Source organism: Dendropsophus ebraccatus, chromosome 4 (genome assembly GCF_027789765.1).
Source record: "Dendropsophus ebraccatus isolate aDenEbr1 chromosome 4, aDenEbr1.pat, whole genome shotgun sequence".
Classification (NCBI taxonomy): Eukaryota; Metazoa; Chordata; class Amphibia; order Anura; family Hylidae; genus Dendropsophus; species Dendropsophus ebraccatus.
Window position 1 is genome coordinate 90,636,261 of NC_091457.1, and position 21,363 is coordinate 90,657,623.

Consider the following 21,363-nt stretch of genomic DNA (forward strand, 5'->3'; position numbering starts at 1 on the left):
TTGTTTCGCCATGTATTGCAATTTATTTTAGGATACAGAGCGAGCCTTCGAATAACAGCTCATTAGAAGAGTCTAGTACGACATTGGACAGTGAAGGAGCTGTTTCAGCTGCTCCCTCAGCACCAGAAGTAACATACATAGAAAACCAGAAAGTGCAAGCCCCGCGTCATACCTTGTGCAACACTGAGAAACTGCAAAGCCAGCTCCGGCCTGGGACAGAACTGTGTGTCCTGCTCTTCTGCTGCTGCATTTGTGGCTTTGAGTCTACAAGCAAAGAACTTCTTATGGAGCACATGAAAGCCCACGAGGGAGAAATCATTAACATCATTCTGAATAAATCTGAGGCTACATCCTGAATAGACACATCCAGACGAGAATCCTGTTTCATTGGAGTCTGTAAATGTGTTTTTTGTTTTTTTTGTTTTTTTTTTAAATAAATAAAAGAGCAAGTACTAGACAAGAAGGTACCATTGGTCATCCCGGACTCTGATGAATATTAGAAATTTATTTCATAAGATACTTTTTTTTTTGTTTGTTTTTTTTTGTAACAATGGAGACTTACTTATGTGAGTTATTCTAGATCTAGTTCCGAAACCAGATAAAGACAAGGGGTTTTTCATGGAAAATCTTATAAATCATTAGAATCCGCTTCCTCAATATAACAAGTCAATTTAATTTTTATATATACACTTCAACAGAACAGATGCAGGAGTGAATTTAGATTAGGAAAAAACAGGATACATGGAAACCGCTGTTTCTATCCACCTATAACTTATATGTATGCATGTATAGTATCTAGTATGAACTAAGTCTTCAGAACCCCATGTAAGATACGTTTTGTGCAGAGGATTGATGATATTTGATGGGGATGCATGTTAAGAGGTTGACTGTAACAAAGGAGAAATCCAGCTACAAGGAAGTGCCAGACATGTCATAGATGGACATCATACATAGATATCAAAAGGATCACATCAGGAGTTGGTGAGCCCCAAAATACTGCAGTGGAAATCTGAAAGCAGTCCTAAGTGAAGTCAATGACAGTCTGAGCTCGAAAACTGTATGGATTTCTTCTTTCTTTATAGCCATTGACCAGACATTTGTGAAGGTTGGTGACAGCATTGACCCATTTGATTTTTGCAGCATTCTAAATTTTATTTTTCTTAATGGGCTATCAACTGGATTATGTTCTGCCAGTCTACCAAGCTTTCTTGTAGCTACTGCAATGCATAGCTAATTTATATAGTTGATTGTGTGTTGTGTATCACAAAAAGGTTATAGATGTCTACCGCTTCTGGAAGTGCTTATGAGATAGGAAGCATTAGTCATTCGAGTTCCTCAGTTGATCCAGTCATACCTGCCAGTTATTGTTTATTGTGCAGCGTGCCTGAGGAAATACCAGTTGGGAGCTCAGATCACCATTTACACCTGAAATTAAGAGATCTGGGCTCTTAGTATATAGCCATGACCATTGTGGTCTTGTGCTTGTATATATTTTAGTATTGTGGCATTGTCAAACATGGTTTCCATAGAGAACGCATTTTGAATACATATATTACCCCGAGATGCAATTAATGCGCTTAGTTATCTCCTAGGTATTATGGGATTGTGCTTGACAAGTCACAAACGGGTGACAATTTGGCACAATCATTGGTAGTAATCATTGGAATAGCTTATTGTGAATGTTTGAGAGATGAGAGTAACTATTATTACAAGTCCTAAACTTCCATTGGATTTCGGCTCAGGCAGGAGAGTGGGTGTTTGGTCAGAAGGCTTGTGTGACTTGAAGATGTATTTTGAGTTTAGAAACATGAGATTTTCTTTGCAACGATTAGCACTCCTTTATATGGGAGGGTTTCTGCCTTAATGCACATTTCACTTATTTATATACCTGTGGGAGCTAGTCGTGAACAGTAAAGGCTTAGAGCCTCTGGATGAAAACAATGTTTTCTTTCATGGACAGCAAGTAGAAATCTTGAACACTTTAAAGAAAGAGCATATTAAAAAATGTCAGAGCTTATCATTATACAAGTTTTTATTTACATAAAACTGGCAAACCCTAGCCTCCACCTCATTTAAAGGGTCATTCCTATTCTGCTACAGTGGTGATATATTGCTAGGATATGCGATCACTTTATCATCGGTGATTGTCTGTCTGAGCTCTGGGATGTCCACTGATCCGGATATTGAATGGGCTGCAGTGTGGATGTATCACTGCTTCTCCTTCTGAGTATTTACTGCACATGCCATGTACAAAGATCTGTGGTTGGCTCCATTCACTGGAATAGATGTTTGCTGCTCTTTTACACCAGGAGTGCCAAAGTTGCGGCCCTCCAGCTGTTGCGAAGCTACAATAACCATTATGCCTGGACAGCTAAAGTCGTCTCTCTGTTTTATACTGAGAGACAGGCTCCAGATGATGAGTGCCGATCCCTGTGATCTGCGCTTGCTTATAGCCATTAGACAGCCATACACAGGGGGATGTGCAGCCGATAACTGATTTTATTGGCCACATGAAAGATACTATGACCGTTCATTACCTGATAAGCGAGCAGTATAAAAGGGCCTTTACTCTGAGCCACCACTCTGTAAGGAAAACCGTAAATAGGCTGCAGTGATACACCAACAATTTGGCCTTACATTCGGTGGGTGTCCCACATGTTGTGATGGCATAGTAATAATATGGCAATCCACTAAACTGCTTGCAGTGTGGCTTGTTTATTGGAGATTTGAGCCCATGGGCTTTCTGCCGGTGGTGAAACAGGCAGAACGTAGAGATAGTTTCTTAACAAGTCACCATATTGCTACAGACCCCATTACTACCTGCATAATAGACCGATGACTGAACCCCCTGTTGATACCAGATACCCTACAAGCAGAGAAGCCATTTTAAAATCTCCACCTTTTTATAGACTCTATATATAAAAAAATACAAACAATTTTTAGCATTTTCTATGTTTAGTGCTTTTATGAACACTGCATGTATATATTTCTGCTTCAGCAGTAGTCCACTGAGCTGCATTATTCTTTTACCAAGCGACAGCATTGCTTAATTCACCACATCTTGCCATTGGGTTTTTTTTTTTTGTTCTTCACTCTACTGTATGATTTATAATTTTATTTTAGCACATACAGTGTATGTAAATGATCTGCTTTGTGGTTTGTATAGGCAGCAATACTTGTCACTTGAATGGTTTCCTTATATTCAGTAAAATGTGTAGCAAACAGTGGTTATTAAGGCTAGCCAGAAAATAATAGAGAGATCAAATGGTGTTTGTCAGTAAGCCGTATAGATCAGTCCTTTTACAGTGTGTGTGTGTGTGTGTGTGTATGTATGTATATATGTGTGTGTGTGTGTGTGTGTGTGTGTGTATGTATGTATGTATGTGTGTATATATATATATATATATATATATATATATATATATATATATATATATATATATATATATATATATATACACACACGCAAATGCTTTAATACAGTTATGCTAGCTTCTCACCAAAAGTGTATAGGTGCAGTATTTTTTAATATGTATATTACGTTGCGTGAAGTTGGGATGTAGTGAAATGGCCATACTGCAGTCACAGTTTTACTGTCCATATTATGACCGCAGCTGCCAGACCCTTAGGCAATCCAGGTTCAGTCCAGTTGAACTGCAGAGAATAGGAGGGTTTGCTCAAGTGTTCTAAGAGAGTCATCACAGTGCATCAGCATTATGACTATCTGAATCTGGTCTTAAAGGGAACCTGTCACCCTGGCTGCTGGGGTAAAGCCTGCCCCCCCGGTGGAGCACCTTATACTTATCCCCCTCTCAAAATTTCAGTCCTGGACCCCATCCCGCCACCGAGAAATCCCTGTCGGAAGCCGCTCACCAGAAACGAGTCCGCCACCTATAGAGAATGACGGGAGCAGTCATTCTCTATGTGCATTAGACTCATCTCTGGAGAGTGCACGCACTGCTTCCGACGGGGATTTCTTGCCGGCGGGATGGGGTCCAGGACTTTGAGGAAGGGGTAAGTATAAGGGGCTTCACCCCGGCAGCCGGGGTGACAGGTTTCCTTTAATGTGCTAGAATCTGGAGAAATCATTGAAATATTTTTCTTTCCCCAAACTACAGATCACCAGTCTGTACTGGTCTCTGGAGGTGATGTAGTTGCCATAAAGATGGAGGGACTTGCACTATTTCTTGCCAATTAAAATTAAATTGCAATGGCTACAAATACTAAAAAGAGTTGTCCCACAATGGATACTTAACATTTGTCCATAGGATATGTGATTTAATGTTTTTATTGGGGGTCTCTACTGCTGGGTCCGCAACCATTGTTAGTCACCATCCCTGTTCTCCCAGCAGTCGAGCATGTGCCCTGCCTCTCCATTCATTGTCCAGCTGAATTTTGTACTTTTTATCTTTCATCCCCATAGACTTTGGAGCATCAGGGTGCAGGCTTTACTGTTGCTTAATTAAAATTAGGGACCATTCACACATCCGCAAAATACATTTTGAAGCCAAAGCCAGAAACGGGTCATAAAGAGAGCCTAAGATTTCTTCTCTTCTGAAATCCATTCCTGGCTTTGGGTTCAAAAATCTGTCAGATACATCTGTATAAAGGCACCCTCATTTTCCACATTTTGCTTCTAACAACCTATACTGCAGTGTCTCTGGTTGCCACTTCCGCAAAAACAGGGCAGGAAAACAAAAGTATCTCATTAAGTAAAAGGGGCTAATACTGACTAGAGATCGGCACAGCTTGAACATGCAAATTCGATTGTTTAGTATTTGAATACTGGTGGCTGAAGAAGTTAGATGCCGCCCTAGGGAGTCTTGGAAAACAAGGATACAGCCATAGCCTTGATTTGCACCGACTTGTGGCTGCTGCTTAGACATCAGATTCACTAACAATATCTATTTTGGATAGAAATTTTCCTCTTGTCTTGTGCAGCATATTAAGTAATAGGTTGGGTATATTGGCCTCGTTGCAGATGAGATATTCATTTTGTTAGTACCTGAAACCTATAATTCACAGTTTCGAGCATGTTTTTTTTTTAGTTTTTTGTGTTTTTTTTTTTGTATAGTCATTTTTAAAATATCTATTTTTTTAGCGTTAAGCCAGGTGTGCTGTTTTTCTTACATATTTATTCAGAAGTATTTATATGTAATTTCACAAAGTAGTTTTCATTAGTGAAGATCCTCATGCGTTATCTCAGTGGTGCTATTTCCAAGTTAATTCATAGTGATGTATTGGATAGGATTTATAGATGTAAAAAAAAAAAAAAGAAAACATTTTCTGCTCAGTTCGATGAGGACAATGGGTTATATAACTATTTCACAGTATATTTTGCGTCCTGTATTAGCTGGTGCATAGTCAAGAGGTGGTCCATGGTCAACAGTAGGAACCAGTCAGCTGATTTTGGTATGATGGCTACTGTGTCGCTGCTTGTTTTCTATGCAGTGCTCTTTAAATCTATGGAGCTCTATGGACTTTAATCCACCAGCTCCAAACCCAGTTAAATCAATATCAGTAAAAATGGTCCACCTCCCTATTAAGCATATACTAAAAGGGCGTTTTCAGGAGTTTCCTATACGTTTGGAACCACTTTAGACTAGGACTACATGGCAGCCTTAGGATTTATCTCAGTCACTATGTAGGCCTTGCTGGCAAGATGGTACAACCCACCATGAGCCATGCTGTGATGACAAAGCATGGCACATCCCTACCTTGACAGCTCAGGGATTGCGGGGCTCTTTTGTCTGCCGTGTGGAGGTAGCCATACACCATTTTAGTTTTGCGTACACATTAACTGCATTCAGTGGTGGCAGTAACTTTCAAGTGAAATTGCCCCCGATAAGTCACAATGTGGATATAAAATCCGCAGTGGCTGCCCCCAATTGTAAGTGGGTGACCTGTATGCGATAAACTGAAAAACTGATGTTAGTTATAATTTATATTAGTTTTGCACATTTCTTTCTCTACATTTGCTCTTTATTATTAGGGTTTCATAACTGACCAGTAATCGCTTTTTTTATACTACATTATGATATTTAAAGCTTAGTATTTCTTTTCTTTCCTGTGCAAAATGATGCATTTTCTTTTGCGTAAATCTGCGCTAGATATTGTATGTGGCAATTGAGAAAAAAATAAAGCTAAAAGCACAGAGGGGGAGGGGAATTATCCATAGCAGCCTGTTGGGTCTCCGCTTTCATTTTCCAGTTTGCCTTAGGAAGATGACAGCTGTATTGTGGTTGCTTTTGGGTACTCTACGTTTTGCAGTCAGAATGGTTCTGTACAAGTAACTGGGGACTTTACAGTGTGACATTTTTTTTTTTTCTGCTTTTGATGTAGTTATTGGCATATGTAATTCTGCTTCTGCAAAATAAAACCCTACTGCTGTTCTTAGGGCCCAAATTTATCAATCTGTCCAATTTGGCCTCTGGATCGTTAGATTGTTGCATAACGGTCACGCTGTTCTGCTACTGCTGCATTATATATCTATAGTTACATTAGAGTTGGGATTTACCCAGAAACCTTATACAATGGATCCCAGTATCTGACATGAATTCCATGTGGACTGCAGATCTAGTGTTAGTTGTCTTTATGCTGTTTGTGTAATGGTAGAAATCATTGAGGTCAGAAAAGTATACTAGTTTTAATGTACCAGCAAATCCACACACAGTCGATAAACAAGCAAATGCTCATCACTACCCCTATTACACAAGGCAATATTGGGCCCTTACAAAGCAGAGCTGTACTAGTGATCTTAATACTCTGTATAATACCTGGGCAGTATCTGCAAGGTGCAGTTGAAGAACAGCACCAGTCAGGTATCAACGTTCTGTTCCATGCATGATGGTGCTGGTGTAATAATCATATTGATCCACTTGATTTGTTCAGGCTAATGGCTTAAAGGAACTTATGGGTGATGGCATCTCCCCTTCCTTGACAATGGGCTTTGAGTAGTTTTTACTTATATTCTCCCCTTAACCACTATATATAATGTATGTTTTGCTTCTGTTTAGGTGGCAGTGTTCTTAGAGGTTTTCACAGCTCAGGAAAACCTCAGGCTGGGCTCGCTGCATTTTTTGTTTTAATGTGTCTCTTCTGTTTTAGTTGTTGAGCTCTTATGTCTTCACCAACCAAAACAAGAAATGCACATTAAAAATGAAATAAAAATGCACAGTGTGAACACAGCCTTTGTCATGGGCAATAAGTGATTCTTATAGGTCAGACGTTGCCAACAATTTGTACCCTGTGAGTCATATTTAACGTTGAGTAATTGTCAGGAGCCACATTAAACTGAAAAACTAGATTCGACCTATATAAAAGGGGTTATCAAAGCTTTAAAAAACATAGGTGCACCACTCTAGTCCTCAGTTTGCGTGGGGTTTTGCAGCTTGGTTCCATTGAAGTGAATAGAGCTGAATTGTAATACCACACATACCCCAGACACAAGAAGGTAGTTTCTTTTTGTTTTTGTTTTTAATCCTGGTTAACCCCTTTATGACTAATACAAAGGAATATAAATTTGCAAACATTTGCTAGTTGAATTTTGACACTGGCATTATTGCGTGATGGATGCAGTATGCCTAAAATTATGTAAATTGGCACTGCAGGACTTCTATTAGTGAGTTTGGGTATGAGCAATGGTTGGGGACAAATGAGCATTGTTAGGGCTAAGGTAGTCTGATTTCTTGTATCATGATCACATTAACAAAACTGTGTGAGACATTGGGTTCCCCCATAGACTGGATATTTTTGTGTGATGAGCTGCAGATACTGGAAAGTGACGTGTTTCTAATCTATGATTTGAGTAGAGATGAGTAAATCTACAGCAGTAATAAAGCGAAGCATTTTGTTACATTGCTTTATCTGCTCTGCGTGCCTGAAAAAGCTGGATGCAGTCTTGGAAAACTTCTCTTAGAACTGCATCCAGTTTTTCCAGGGACCTGGAGCAAACTTTAAAAGCAGCAACCTAAAGGTGTGTAACCAATTTCTTCGCTTGGTTACGACCGTAGATTCGCTCATCTCTAATTATGTGGCCTCCATGGATTGCAAAAAAGTCTTATAAAGTAGTTCTGATTGAATCCAGTTTTTGGTTGCTGGTCCTTATATGTGTAGCTTAAGCTGGCTAGGTTCTGCTGATTTATGATCCACTGACAATCTAACGTGTACAATTACTGCCAGGGGTCACTAGGCCTCCCTCATCTTTCAAGGGTAACAAGGACCCCTTGTTTCCACCTAGAGGTCAGAAATGATGCCAGATATTCCACTTCATGTGTTGAGATGTTCAACCCAGCTAAACGTTTGCCCTTTTTGTAGTGGAGTTAGTTCTATGACCCATTGGCCGAATTCTCATCTGACAGCCTTTATCAGAGGCTAGTGAGGCCTTGGGATTGTGCAGAGTCCACTGGGTTAGAATCCTGTCGTTTTGTCCTTTTTTCTTATATTGTTGTCATTTTGAGGAATAACAAATAATGGTGCTCCGACGAATTTCAATACCTTTTGTCTTTACAGTTCAGTGACTTTTCCAGCAGAATCATGTAACACTAAAATGTATTATTTCATTCCTCCTTTGCTAAGCCAAAGTTCTCCGCTCTCATAAACTGACACTTAGACCGTGTAACGGCTTCTCCTGTTTTGATACATTATATCTCCAAAATGTTTGCGCTCTGCTTGCCTTAAGACACCAGACTGTCTGTCTTCGAGCTGCAGCAGATTCTGTACAGGGCAAGGAGGTAAAAACCTTTAATATTTCAACTACAATGGAAGATACTGTAAAATGTTAGAATAATTTATTTTGCTTTACAAAAAGTTTGTCACATATTGACTTTCATATTGTATTTTGGTAATAAACACATTTTAATTAAGTCTGCGTGTCTTCAGTTTCTAGGCGCCTGACAATGCAAAGAAATATCACAACAAACGTCAGCCGCCCCTGGGCATGATGTAACTCTTATATATAAATCTACAAAAAGGGGAAAAAATGGCCCCTACACACTATATATAAACCTATGGAAGCTGCACAAAGTGTACCTGTCATTTTAGGGTCATTTTTTTTAAAAAACATTAGATATCAACAGTAAAAGCGATTTTAAGAAACTCTGTAATAGGTTTTATAAACCAAAAGAGTTTCCTTCTGGACTGAAAAAGCAATCTCCCAGCCTCCCCCCTAACTTCAGAAGAAGCAAGATTTCTGTGTCCATTATGTGGCTATGGAGAGGGGAGGGGCTGTTAGGAGTGACTGAGCACGGAGCAGTCCTGCACAGCACAACACCCTGCAATCTTCTCTCAGTAAGTTCATAGATAAGCACTGACCTTTCTGACCCCTGAATTCAGCGTTTTAGGTGCCCAGACAGTCTACAAACAGCTGACCTTCATGTCACCTCTTCCTGCTCCCTCAGTCCCTCCCCCCTTCATAGGCACAGAATGGAGAGAGCAGAACCCGTCTTCACTGGCTTCTCTGTAATGAAGATGTGTTTGCCTGATAATGCACAGATAAGAAGTCGGGGGGGGGGGGGGGAGAGGCTGGGAGATTGCTTCTTGAGTACAGAAGGAGGCTTTTTTGACTAATAAAACCTATTACAGAGTTTCTTAAAATTGCTTATACTACTGATTTCTGCAATAAAAAAATGACAGTTACACAATAAAGCAGGGGTGGGGAACCTCTGGCCCACGTGCCGCATCCGGCCCCTGAGACCTCCCGATGCGGCCCGCAGCTCCCCTGGGGTGTGCTCGCTCTGGTTGGGCAGGAGCCGGTATACACCGCATCCCTCCTGTCTCTGTGACTGCAGCCAGACACAGGAGGATGCTGTCTGTGCCGGCTACGTCCCCACCAGAGCGGCGCACGTCTCTCTTCTGCGGGCCGCGCGCAATTACGTCATTTTATTGCGCACCGCCTGCAGGACTAGAGGGGAGAGAAGAGGACCTGGGGAGCGAAGGAAAGGTGAGTGGGATGTTTTTTTTTGTTTGTTTTTTTTTTCATTTGGGACAGGCACTGGTGGTTAACTAGGCTACCAAGGACATGACTGGGGTGGAGGAGGGGGGGGGTTAACTAGGCTACCAGGGACATGACTGGGGGGGGTTAACTAGGCTACCAGGGACATGACTGGGGGGGGGGGGTAACTAGGCCTATCAGAGGCATCACTGGGGGTTAACTAGACTACAAGGGGCATCAGTATCAGGTTAACTTCAGCTAGCAGGGGCATCACTGGAGGTTAACTCTGGCTACAGGGCATCACTAAGGATTCACATCAAGGTACAAGGAGCATCGCAGAGGGTTAACTATAATAGCAGGGGCACTAGGTGAACAATACTTTGCCTTGCCGCGGGTGCTGCTAAACCCGCTACTAACGGCCGCGCACAGTATGCGGCCCTCAAATGATTTTATTAATGCCCGACTGGACCTTGATATGGAAAAGGTTCCCCACCCCTGACTTAAAGCAATCGCTGAAGCAAATAGTCTGCTTTCAAGGGGTATTCCACTCAAACATAACTTTTTATATGTTGCTGCTCAAGGTGAGACTATTTACATAATTAAATAAATAATAAGTCTCTTTCCCCCAGTTCTCAGCTGCTGCTTTCTGCTGAAGACACAAAAACCTGTGAGCTTTTTTTTTCTCTGCCTCCCCCTCCTCCCTCCCTTCTGAGGCAGCTGATCTAGACAAGTCCCTGGCTGGCTTTATTTGCAACATTGTAGCTTCTTTGCAATGCTGGGATGGTTAAATGGAGGTCAAGTTGCTGATGAACTTACCAATTAATCCTCTCAGCATTACAAGGTCAGATAAGGGCTGCCTTGAAAGAGAGGGTAGAGGAGGAGAAGTTTGACAGCAGAGACTGACTGAACAGCTGAGAGAGAGTTTTCTGTATAGCTGAAAGCAGCAACTCATAACTTGGGGAAGGAGACTGAATAAATAAGGGCATTTTTTTAGGTTTATATGTGAATTCTTGTCTGCTCATGTCCATGGAGAAATTAATGGAGGAGGCTGGAATATGTCTGATAATAAATTGTCTGGTAGATATTCAAATACATCTCAATAAATTAAAACATCATCAAAAAGTGTTTTTTTTCTCAGTACTATTCAAAAAACGAAACACATAATATAGTCATTATAAACAGTAAACTTTTTCTAGTGTTTGTGTTAAAGTTCATGATTATGGCTTAAAGCTGAGGAAAACCCAAAATTCATTATCTCAGAAAATTTGAATAATTAACCCAAAACACCAGCAAAGGTTTCCTAAGCGTTTAAATAAGCCCCTTATGGTGCTTGTGAACGGCGCCATTGAAATGTATTGGTTCTAAATCCTAATTGCGGGCTGCACTTGGGAGGTGTGAATTAGGCAATAGAGTGACCTTAAAATGAAAGTCAGTCAAAAACTTTTATTTGCCCCCCCAAAGTTATACAAATCCCCAACATACACTTATTATGGGAAGTGCACATAAAGTGCTTTTTTTTCCCTGCACTTACTACTGCATAAGGCTTAATTTCCTGGATAACATGGTGATGTCATGCCCCGACTCCCAGGGCTGTGCGGGCTGTGGCTGCTGGAGAGGATGATGGCAGGGGGACACTGAGCATCCCTCTGCCATCATCCTCTCCAGCAGCCACAGCCCGCACAGCTCTGGGAACATTGGTCACTGAATGGGGCTGCGGTTTTGGTCACATTCACCACCACATGTAGTTGTGCCAATAAACTAAGTTGTTAACAGCTGTAAGATTTTGCTGCTAAGGGTGGGTTCACTTTGCGTTTTTGCAATCCGTTTAACGGATCCGTTTTTTTTAACGGTCAAAAAAGTAGTGTCAACAGTACTTTATTGTGCGTCAAAAAGACGCATCCGTTTTGATCCGTGTTTTTTTTTTTTTTTATAATGGAAGTCAATAGAAAAACGGATCAAAAACAGACGCACACAAATGCATCAGTTTTTTGCAAAAAACTTATCAGTTAAACGGATGCTGAAAATGTAGTGTGAACCTAGCCTAAGTTGCAGTTTTACCCGGAGAAGTCCAGCCACGTGAGAGGTAAATAAGGACTGGTTATTATGTCCCCCCTTACCCTACCTTGAAAACAAAAAAGTAGTTGGCTGGACTTCTCCTTTAAAACTGTATGGCCACAAACATTGATGGAAAATGGCAGCATAGTTTTGTGGATCAAATAGCGTAGTTGAAAGCCACACTACATGCAAGTTTGCATTTTTGCAGACAGCTGGCCGGTCCCAGTGGTTATACCCTTAGAATATAAAGAGAACCAGTCAGATACCTAGGACCTTACAGATGGGCCCCAGGATGTGGCAGGAAGGATAACAGAGGAGATGATTTATCAAAATGGCTTAAAGTAATGCTGCGTTTACACAGAACAATTATTGTTCGAATTTTCGCCATAACGATCGCATTTGAGCAATAATCGTTCTGTTTAAACACAGCAAACAATAAGGGACGAGCGAGAAATTGTTCATTTTGGTCTTTCAACATGTTCTATAATCGTTGTTCGCTAAAAATTCGCAGATCAGTTTAAGTGTAATCAGTGTAAACAGTCTTTCAAAGATTCACCCTATGTAAAAGATGGGCTTAAAAACAATCGCAATAACGAAGTTTCTCACAAATTTTTTAACGATTTTTCTAACAATTTATTCGTCTAAACGCTGATCGTTATAAAAACCAAATCATTGCTTCAAAATCGTTAAAACGATCGATTGGGCGAATTATCGCTTTGGATTAGATTGGATTTGTTTCCCATAGCAATTGGAGCTCATTCATATATCAAAACTGAGCTCTGATTGGTTGTTGTGGACAATGCAGACAATCTTACTTATAAGACAGCTTGAGAAATCCCAGCCAATGTTACAGGGGTGATCCAGCATTAGGGTATGTTCAGACTAAGGACCTGTTTGTTATTTGGACGGACGTCAGAATGCACAACTTTCTGTAGGACATTCAGTAGCTGATATGATAAGTATGGGAAGACTTAAAGGGGTTGTTCACTAATTTTTTTTTTCTTTCAAATCAACTGGTGCCAGAGATTTGTAATTCACTTCTATTAAAAATTCTTAAGTCTTCCAGTACTTATCAGCTGCTGTGTGTCCTGCAGGAAGTGGTGTTTTCTTTCCTGTCTGACACAGTGCTCTCTGTTGCCTCCTCTGTCCATGTCAGGAACTGTCCAGAGCAGCAGCAAATCCCCATAGAAAACCTCTCCTGCTCTCCAGACTGGAAATAATACAACTTTCTGTTGGGCATACAGCAGCTGATAAGTACTGGAAGGCTTGATATTTTTTAATAGAAGTAAAATACAAATCTCTGGCACTTTATGGCAGCAGTTGATTTGAAAGAGATTTTTTTTTGGTGTACAACCCCTTTAAAGGAGAAGTCTAGCGAAAATTTTTATTAAAGTATTTTATTGCCCCCCAAAAGTTATACAAATTACCAATATACTGTACACTTATTACAGGAAATGCTCATAAAGTTATTTTTCCCTGCACTTACTACTGCATCAAGGCTTCACTTCCTGGATAAAATGGTGATGTCACGACCCGACTCCCAGAGCTGTGCGGGCTGTGCCTGCTGGAGAGGATGATGGCAGGGGGATGCTCAGTGTCCCTCCAGTGCCCTGTGTCCCTCAGTGTCCCCCTGCCATCATCCTCTCCAGCAGCCACAGCCTGCACAGCTCTGGGAGTCGGGTCGTGACATCACCATGTTATCCAGGAAGTGAAGCCTTGGTGCAGGGAAAAAAGCACTTTATAAGCATATACCTTAATAAGCGTATATTGGTAATTTGCATAACTTTTGGGGGGACAACACAATACTTTAATAAAAATTTCCGCTGGACTTTTCCTTTAAGATTACAAATCTGTATAACTTTCTGACACCAGCTGATTTATAAACAATTTTTTCTCGCTATAGTACCCCTTTAAGATGCTGTTCTCTGCAGCTCATACAGTGCCACACAGAGCTGCAAAAGAACACACCATGAGTGCTATGCAGTAATTGGAGGGAAGGTAGTAGTACATAGTGGGCAAGAGAATGATACAGGAAGCCTGACTAGAGCTCCGCATCGCTTTCTTTGTGGCTGGATAGCAGTCAGTGTGACAGCCATTCAAAGTTCTTTTTTATTTTTTACTCAGAAAAGTCATTGCATAGAGCTACTTAATTTTTTAAATCCCAAGAGTAGATTATGTATCCATTTGTGACAGCGCCTCTCTTGCCCACAGGCTGTCCTTGGTATTGTAGCTCAGCCCTGTTCAATTATTTGATCCAAAACAAAATTCCATTGTATCAGACTTGAGACATAAAATCCAACCTTTCAATAGACAGGCACATGCGATGCAATGTATCATAGTTATCATATGATATATATATATATATATATATATATATATATATATATATATATATATATGTGTGTGTGTGTGTGTGTGTGTGTGTGTGTGTGTGTGTGTGTGTGTGTGTGTGTGTGTGTGTGTGTGTGTGTGTGTTATATCATATGTTATAGTTCTATATCATATGTTGTGCTGTGATAAATACGTCCAGTCGAGACGTGTCGCATGGTGTGTTCCTGTGAATGGTCTAGATTTTACCTGTGGATGTGAAATAAGGTTTTATGCCTCAATTCTGCTACAATGGCCCTTTGTTTTGGATCAGCCTGGTGAGCCTGGTGAGCCCCCGGGAGTTGCTTGCATTCCATCTGACCATATACATATTGGAGGATGGGATGCAGATTATAAATCAGCATGAGTATGGTAGAGCGGTACTTCATGCACCTATTCAGTTGTTCCATCCTGCACTAGGAAAACCATAATACAAGATAATGCAAGCTTCTTCCCTACTGCCTAACTGCTTCATAGTGACACTAAGGTGCGGGCCAAACCTATTAGGACAATCCCTTTAAATATTCTGACTTTAGAAAATTGCAGCTAGTAAACCTACACACCACTGGGTGCAGCACAACCTATCTTGCTGGTTTGAAACCAGCTGACTCGCTGTAACCGCTTTATGATTGCAGCCGCGCTGCCCTCTGGGAGTTGTAGTCTTGGTTAACAACAAGACTCCTTACAGAATTCTGATGTAAACTACAACCCCCAGTCGTCCTTCGTGTGACTCACTGTCCCCTTCTAACCTTTAACCAATAAAGAACCAGAACTCTGGGAGCGTGTCCAAGTCAGCCTGAGAGGATGGGTGGCGAGGCCTAGTGTGGTTGCCAGGGAAACCAGACGGCGCCTCCGACATCAGCTCCTAATTTTCACGGGTGGGATTCAGGCGAGCCCGCTGGCGGTGAAGGCCTCGGACGCTGGAATCCCAAGTGTCTGACCCGGATATAAACAGGGTGTTCTGTATTACTGGTGGGTGTGAGGATACATGGCCTCATCTTATTGTCTATGAGTGGTGGCCCTATTGTTTCTTTCTCTTAGTGGGGGCTGCAGTTATGTACTTGTTATATTATATATGTATTTGTGCGTGTCTGTCAGTATAGTGTAGGTATGTCTATCTGTGCGTGTCTGTCAGTATAGTGTATGTATATCTATCCATGTATATCAGTATAGATCTGTGTATGCATATCAGTGTAGTGTATGTACATCTATATGTGCATGTCTATCAGTATACTGTACGTATGTCTATCTGTGCATGTATATCAGTGTAGTGTATTTATGTATATCTATCTGTGCATGTCTGTCAGTATAGTATCTATCTATCCATGTATATCAGTGTAGATCTGTGTATGCATATCAGTATAGTGTATGTACATCTATATGTGAATGTATATCAGTATAGTATGTATATCACTATAGTGTATGTATGTCTATCTGTGCATGTATATCAGTGTAGTGTATGTATATATCTGTATGTCTATCACTATAATGTATGTATGTCTATCTGTGGATGTATATCAGTGTAGTGTATGTATATCAGTTTAGTATGTCTATCACTATAGTGTATGTATGTATATCTGGGCATGTATATCACTGTAGTGTATATGTATGTCTATCTACGTGTGCATGTATTTCAGTGTAGTGTTTGTATATTAGTATAGCATGTATATACACATACACACCATACCAATATACATACACACATTTTAGGGATTATGTTCAGGAATGGATCACTAAACGATAATCGGCCCGATTCGGCCGATTATCGCTCGGTGGAATAGAGAGAACGATCAGCCGATGATTGTGTCATCGGCTGATCATTTATATAGGGCCAGACCTAAAATCATTGTTCCCCCACCGCGCATCGCTACGGTGGAATTGCGGTGCGTTGCGGGCGACTGACAATTTGAGAAGCGCAGCATACATTACCTGCAGGGCTTCTCCTCTGTTCTGTCTTCCTCCCCGGGTCCCGCACGCTCTAGCTTCAGAATGGCCTGTCAGCTGACGGAGCGCTCAGCCAATCACAGGCCGGGACCGCTGCAGCCTGTGATTGGCTGAGTGGCCTGTCAGCTGACAGGCCATTCCGAAGCTAAAGCACGCGGGACCCGGGGAGGAAGACAGAGCAGAGGAGAAGCCCTGCAGGTAATGTATGCTGCAAGGACATCGGTAACGATGTCCCTGCAGCCCTCGCTCAACGATCATCGGGCCGTGAAATAGGCCCAGTAAACGAGCAGCAATCTAGCAGATCTAGCGTTTACATCATTGATCGGGCCCTGCTTGGCCCGTGGAATAGGGCCCTTAGGGTCCATTTACACAGAAAGATTATCTGCCAAAGATTTGAAGCCAAAGCCAGGAATGGATTGGAAAAGATGAGAAATCTCAGGCTTTCCTTTATGACCTGATCTCTGTTTATAGTCTGTTTCTGGCTTTGGCTTCAAATCTTTGGCAGATAATCTATCAGATAATCTTTCTGTGTAAATGGACCCTTAGTGAACAGGCTGGAGGGGTTATCCAGACTTACAAAAACATGGATGCTTTCTTTCAGAAACAGCACCACTCTTGTCCTCAGTTAGGGGATGTTTTTTCTGCTCAGTTCCACTGAAGTTAAAGTGACTGAACCACCAGGCCCAGGCTGAAGCACTGGAGGTGGGCCGACCCACCCTTAGTGGGAAGAAACCCCAGCCCCTCCATGACGTGACTCCATTATAATCAATGGAACCCTATCATAGAGGGGCTAGAGTTTCCTCCCACAAAGGGTGGGTCGGCCCGCCTCCAGTGCTTCAGCCTGGGCCTGGTTGTACAGTCAATTTAATCGATCGCAGCTATTTGGGGAGTGCGGCCTAAACGTCTAAGCAATTTTAACAAGACCAAATTTGTTTTTTCAACTCCAGTCCTCAAGGTCATTGATGGAATTTTTGGATATCCCATACCAAGAACATCAGTGGTGACACTGACTATAATTATATCACCCATGAAATACTAAGGAAAACCTCAAAACTTGACTTTATAGGGGTACTGGAGGACTGAGACTGAGGGCCCTATTACATCAGCAGATTATCTGACAGATTTTTTTGAGCCAAAGACAGGAATGGACTATAAACAGAGAACAGGTAATAAAGGAAAGACTGAGATTTTTTCTCTTTTCAAATTCACACCTGGCTTTGGCTTAAAAAAAAAATCTGTCAGATAATCTTTCTGTGTAAATGGACCCTTAGTGAACAGGCTGGAGGGGTTATCCAGACTTACAAAAACATGGATGCTTTCTTTCAGAAACAGCACCACTCTTGTCCTCAGTTAGGGGATGTTTTTTCTGCTCAGTTCCACTGAAGTTAAAGTGACTGAACCACCAGGCCCAGGCTGAAGCACTGGAGGTGGGCCGACCCACCCTTAGTGGGAAGAAACCCCAGCCCCTCCATGACGTGACTCCATTATAATCAATGGAACCCTATCATAGAGGGGCTAGAGTTTCCTCCCACAAAGGGTGGGTCGGCCCGCCTCCAGTGCTTCAGCCTGGGCCTGGTTGTACAGTCAATTTAATCGATCGCAGCTATTTGGGGAGTGCGGCCTAAACGTCTAAGCAATTTTAACAAGACCAAATTTGTTTTTTCAACTCCAGTCCTCAAGGTCATTGATGGAATTTTTGGATATCCCATACCAAGAACATCAGTGGTGACACTGACTATAATTATATCACCCATGAAATACTAAGGAAAACCTCAAAACTTGACTTTATAGGGGTACTGGAGGACTGAGACTGAGGGCCCTATTACATCAGCAGATTATCTGACAGATTTTTTTGAGCCAAAGACAGGAATGGACTATAAACAGAGAACAGGTAATAAAGGAAAGACTGAGATTTTTTCTCTTTTCAAATTCACACCTGGCTTTGGCTTAAAAAAAAAATCTGTCTGATAATCTTTCTGTGTAAGGGTGGGTTCATACTACGGAATTCTCACAGACAATGTCCGCGGAATTCCGTCGTGTGTCCGCGTGCACGGGCGCACGCCTTTCCGCCGGCTCCATAGACACCATTCTATGGGTCGGCGTATTCCGCTATCAGCCGAAAGAAGTGACATGACACTTCTTTCGGTGGATAGCGGAATACGCCGGCCCATAGAATGTTGTCTATGGAGCCGGCGGAAAGGCGCGCGGATGGCCGACGGAATTCCGTGGAGTTTATCCGCGAGAATTCCATAGTGTGAACCCACCCTTATAGGGCCCTTAGTGTCTTTTATTTCCTACTACGTGACAATTGCCATTGTCTTGAGACTTTATTTACCCCACCCATCTGTCAAACCCCACCCATCTGTAGATACACGTTATGGCTGATTGGTGTGTGTGCGTGCGTATATACATATGCATACATATGTGCAGGTAAACTAAACTTGGCTCTCAATACAGCCCTTTCTTCAGCTAAGTGTGGTTCATTGAATTATGAAAGGTTAGGTTTTTGCAGCTACGGTTTTATCCCAGTTGTTAATATGCCACCACTTTGTTTCTGTCTAAATGAGGTTTAAGCGACAGGATTACAGCTATGTGTCTGCCTGGAGTTTCAGTGGAGAGCACTGTAAGATCCATAGTTTGCATAAAAATTCTGATACACACATCATATGGTTCATGGGTCACATGATCTGCCTCTCTGTTTAACCCTAGTCTAACATTGTGCATAACTAGTGCATGTTGCTAACAATAGACTATAAGGACATCAGGGCTTACATCCATAGCTGTCCACAATGTGTGGACCCCATTCATTAGAGCAGTGCTTCTCAAACTGTGAGGTGGGCCTCCCCAGTGAGGCGCCCCCTAGTTGTTGGTGAGGCCCAACTGGAGAGCCAGTTTCCACAAAAGTAACTATGATCCGCTTTTTGTTTGCAAAGATCTCCATTTTAACAACATTATTAATTTATTTTGTACTTGTGTTATTAATATATAGAGCTTGGGAGCCAGGTGAAATCTAGCCCTAGCATTATTTACAGCTTTTACTTTCACCACAGATAGTGAGGCCCAGGCACCCTCTTGGTCAGCCTGGTGAGGCCCCGGCATTGCCTTGTTCTGTTGGGTGAGGCTCCAGTAGAAAAAGTTTAAGAAGCCCTGCCCTGTAATGTAAAGAAGTGTGAAGGACCGTTTAAATGTGTCCATAGTCTGCCTGCTATTACAGGCAGATTCGTGTGAATGCAGTATTGTTGGTCAGTATTTTTCAACCCAAACCAGGCGTGAATTAAAAGCACAGAAAGGCTATGTTCACACACATCCACAAATTGAGTGGATGGCTGGCAAATAATTGCTGCTTTTTTAAAAAAACTGCAATTATTTGTTATTAGATTACGGCCATCCACTCAGTTTCAACAGTGTGTGAACATAGCCTTTCTGTGTTTTAAATCCGCTCCTGGTTTTGGTGGGAACATGGCCTTCGAATTCACCTTAAATCTTGTATAATTTGACCCTCCATGAAGCGTGATAGTTGGATAATGGTTGCAGCTACTTTTGCCTTCCTAACATGTCCAGGAATTGTTGAGCCATAAAATAGTTTAAAATCTAGCGCTAGTTGGAGCTCTGAGTCCACAGTATTCAGCAGCGCCTCTGCCTGTCCCTTTCCATGTGGCTCCTGACAGGCTGCTGTGTATGAGCAATAGCCTGTCAATCACAGCCGGCTTTTTGCAGACAAGCTGAGACTGAGGACTTGAAACAACATGAGAACCTTTGAAGAAGTTTTTTATTTTTAAAAAAGTAATGAAGCTATTTTTTTTTTTTTTTTTTTTTTTACATGAATAGAATATTTGTATAGAGTCTTAAAGGGGTTATCCAGCGCTACAAAAACATGGCCACTTTCTTCCAGAGACAGCCCCACTCTTGTCTCCAGCTTGGGTGGGGTTTTGTTGCTCAGTTTCATTGCAGTGAATGGAGCTTAAAGGGGTTATCCAGCGCTACAAAAAACATGGCCACGTTTCCCCCTACTGTTGTCTCCAGTTCAGGTGCAGTTTGCAATTAAGCTCCACTTACTTCAATAGAACTGAGTATCAAAACCCCACCCAAACTGGAGACAACTGTAGGGGGAAAGTGGCCATGTTTTTGTAGCGCTGGATAACCCCTTTAATTACAAACCGCACCTGAACTTGAGACAAGAGTTGTGTTGTCTCTGCAAGAAAGTGGCCATGTTTTTGTAGCACTGGATAACCCCTTTATTGGCACGCCTTCGTTCTTTATGAAGTATTACTGAAAACAGATATCAGTGCAGTACATAGTTGCCATATCTTTGATTGTATCATTTACTGTTATTACAGGGATCTGTCAGGTAATATGTAAAAGGTGCTGGTACAATGACTACTGTGCGACAGAGGAAGAGAATTAATGCATCTGAACACGCCCACAACAGCGGCCATATTGCCAAAACCTCAAAGCCAAATTTGAAAGGTATATATGGTAAGTAAATGTATGTATAACTTAGGGCTGGGCGGTATACCGCAAAAATACCGATACCGTCTCTGGCGTCGGTTAACCGACCTCAACTTGGCCAGGACGGTATCTGCGGTATTTTTGTATTTTTATCTCCTGGTCTGAGCTGTCCGACCTGTCGGAGCGCCTCCTCCCCGCTCCAGTCCCGGCTTGTCAGTACCTTCCCCCTGTCAGAGCGTCCCCCAACACACACACGTGCGGCCCGGCGTGAGCGCTGCACGTTATGTGCAGGGACACCGGTATCAGAGCGGGAGGTGGAGGAGGAGCAGCAGTGGTGAGAGTGTCTTGAGTGCCCCATCCTCCTGCACCCGGCCCGTACAAGCGCCCCCCCGCCCATTACCAATGCGCCTGCACCTGTCCCAGTATCCCCTCCCGGATCAGTACCGTACGAACGCCCCCGCCCCAGTCCCGTCCGAGCGCCCCCCCTCCCCCCAGTCCCGTCCGAGCGCAACCCCCCCCCCCCCCCGCCCCCCAGTCTCGTCCGAGCGCCCCCCCCCCCCCCCCCCCCGCATCAGTCCCGTACGAGCGATCTCACACCACACACACATGACCGGGAA

At 42.3% G+C, this 21,363-nt stretch overlaps 2 protein-coding genes across 9 annotated transcripts in view; both read left to right on the forward strand.

The window, feature by feature from the left end:
* The window catches only part of ZNF507 (zinc finger protein 507), a 30,294-nt gene extending 26,969 nt beyond the window's left edge, over positions 1-3,325 (forward strand). For all 6 annotated transcript variants that reach the window (XM_069966241.1, XM_069966240.1, XM_069966244.1 and 3 more), the window contains one exon: positions 32-3,325. In XM_069966241.1, the coding sequence (XP_069822342.1) occupies positions 32-356 (325 nt within the window). In that variant the 3' untranslated portion in view covers positions 357-3,325. The remainder of the gene's footprint in view (positions 1-31) is intronic.
* An 11,685-nt stretch (positions 3,326-15,010) lies between these two features.
* DPY19L3 (dpy-19 like C-mannosyltransferase 3) overlaps positions 15,011-21,363 on the forward strand; it is a 57,583-nt gene continuing 51,230 nt past the window's right edge. Inside the window, exons 1-2 of one of the 3 annotated variants that reach the window (XM_069968579.1) lie at positions 15,011-15,325; positions 20,635-20,773. In XM_069968579.1, coding sequence (XP_069824680.1) covers positions 20,671-20,773 — 103 coding nt within the window. In that variant the 5' untranslated portion in view covers positions 15,011-15,325; positions 20,635-20,670. The remainder of the gene's footprint in view (positions 15,326-20,634; positions 20,774-21,363) is intronic. The other 2 variants (XM_069968580.1, XM_069968578.1) reach the window with 2 other exon arrangements.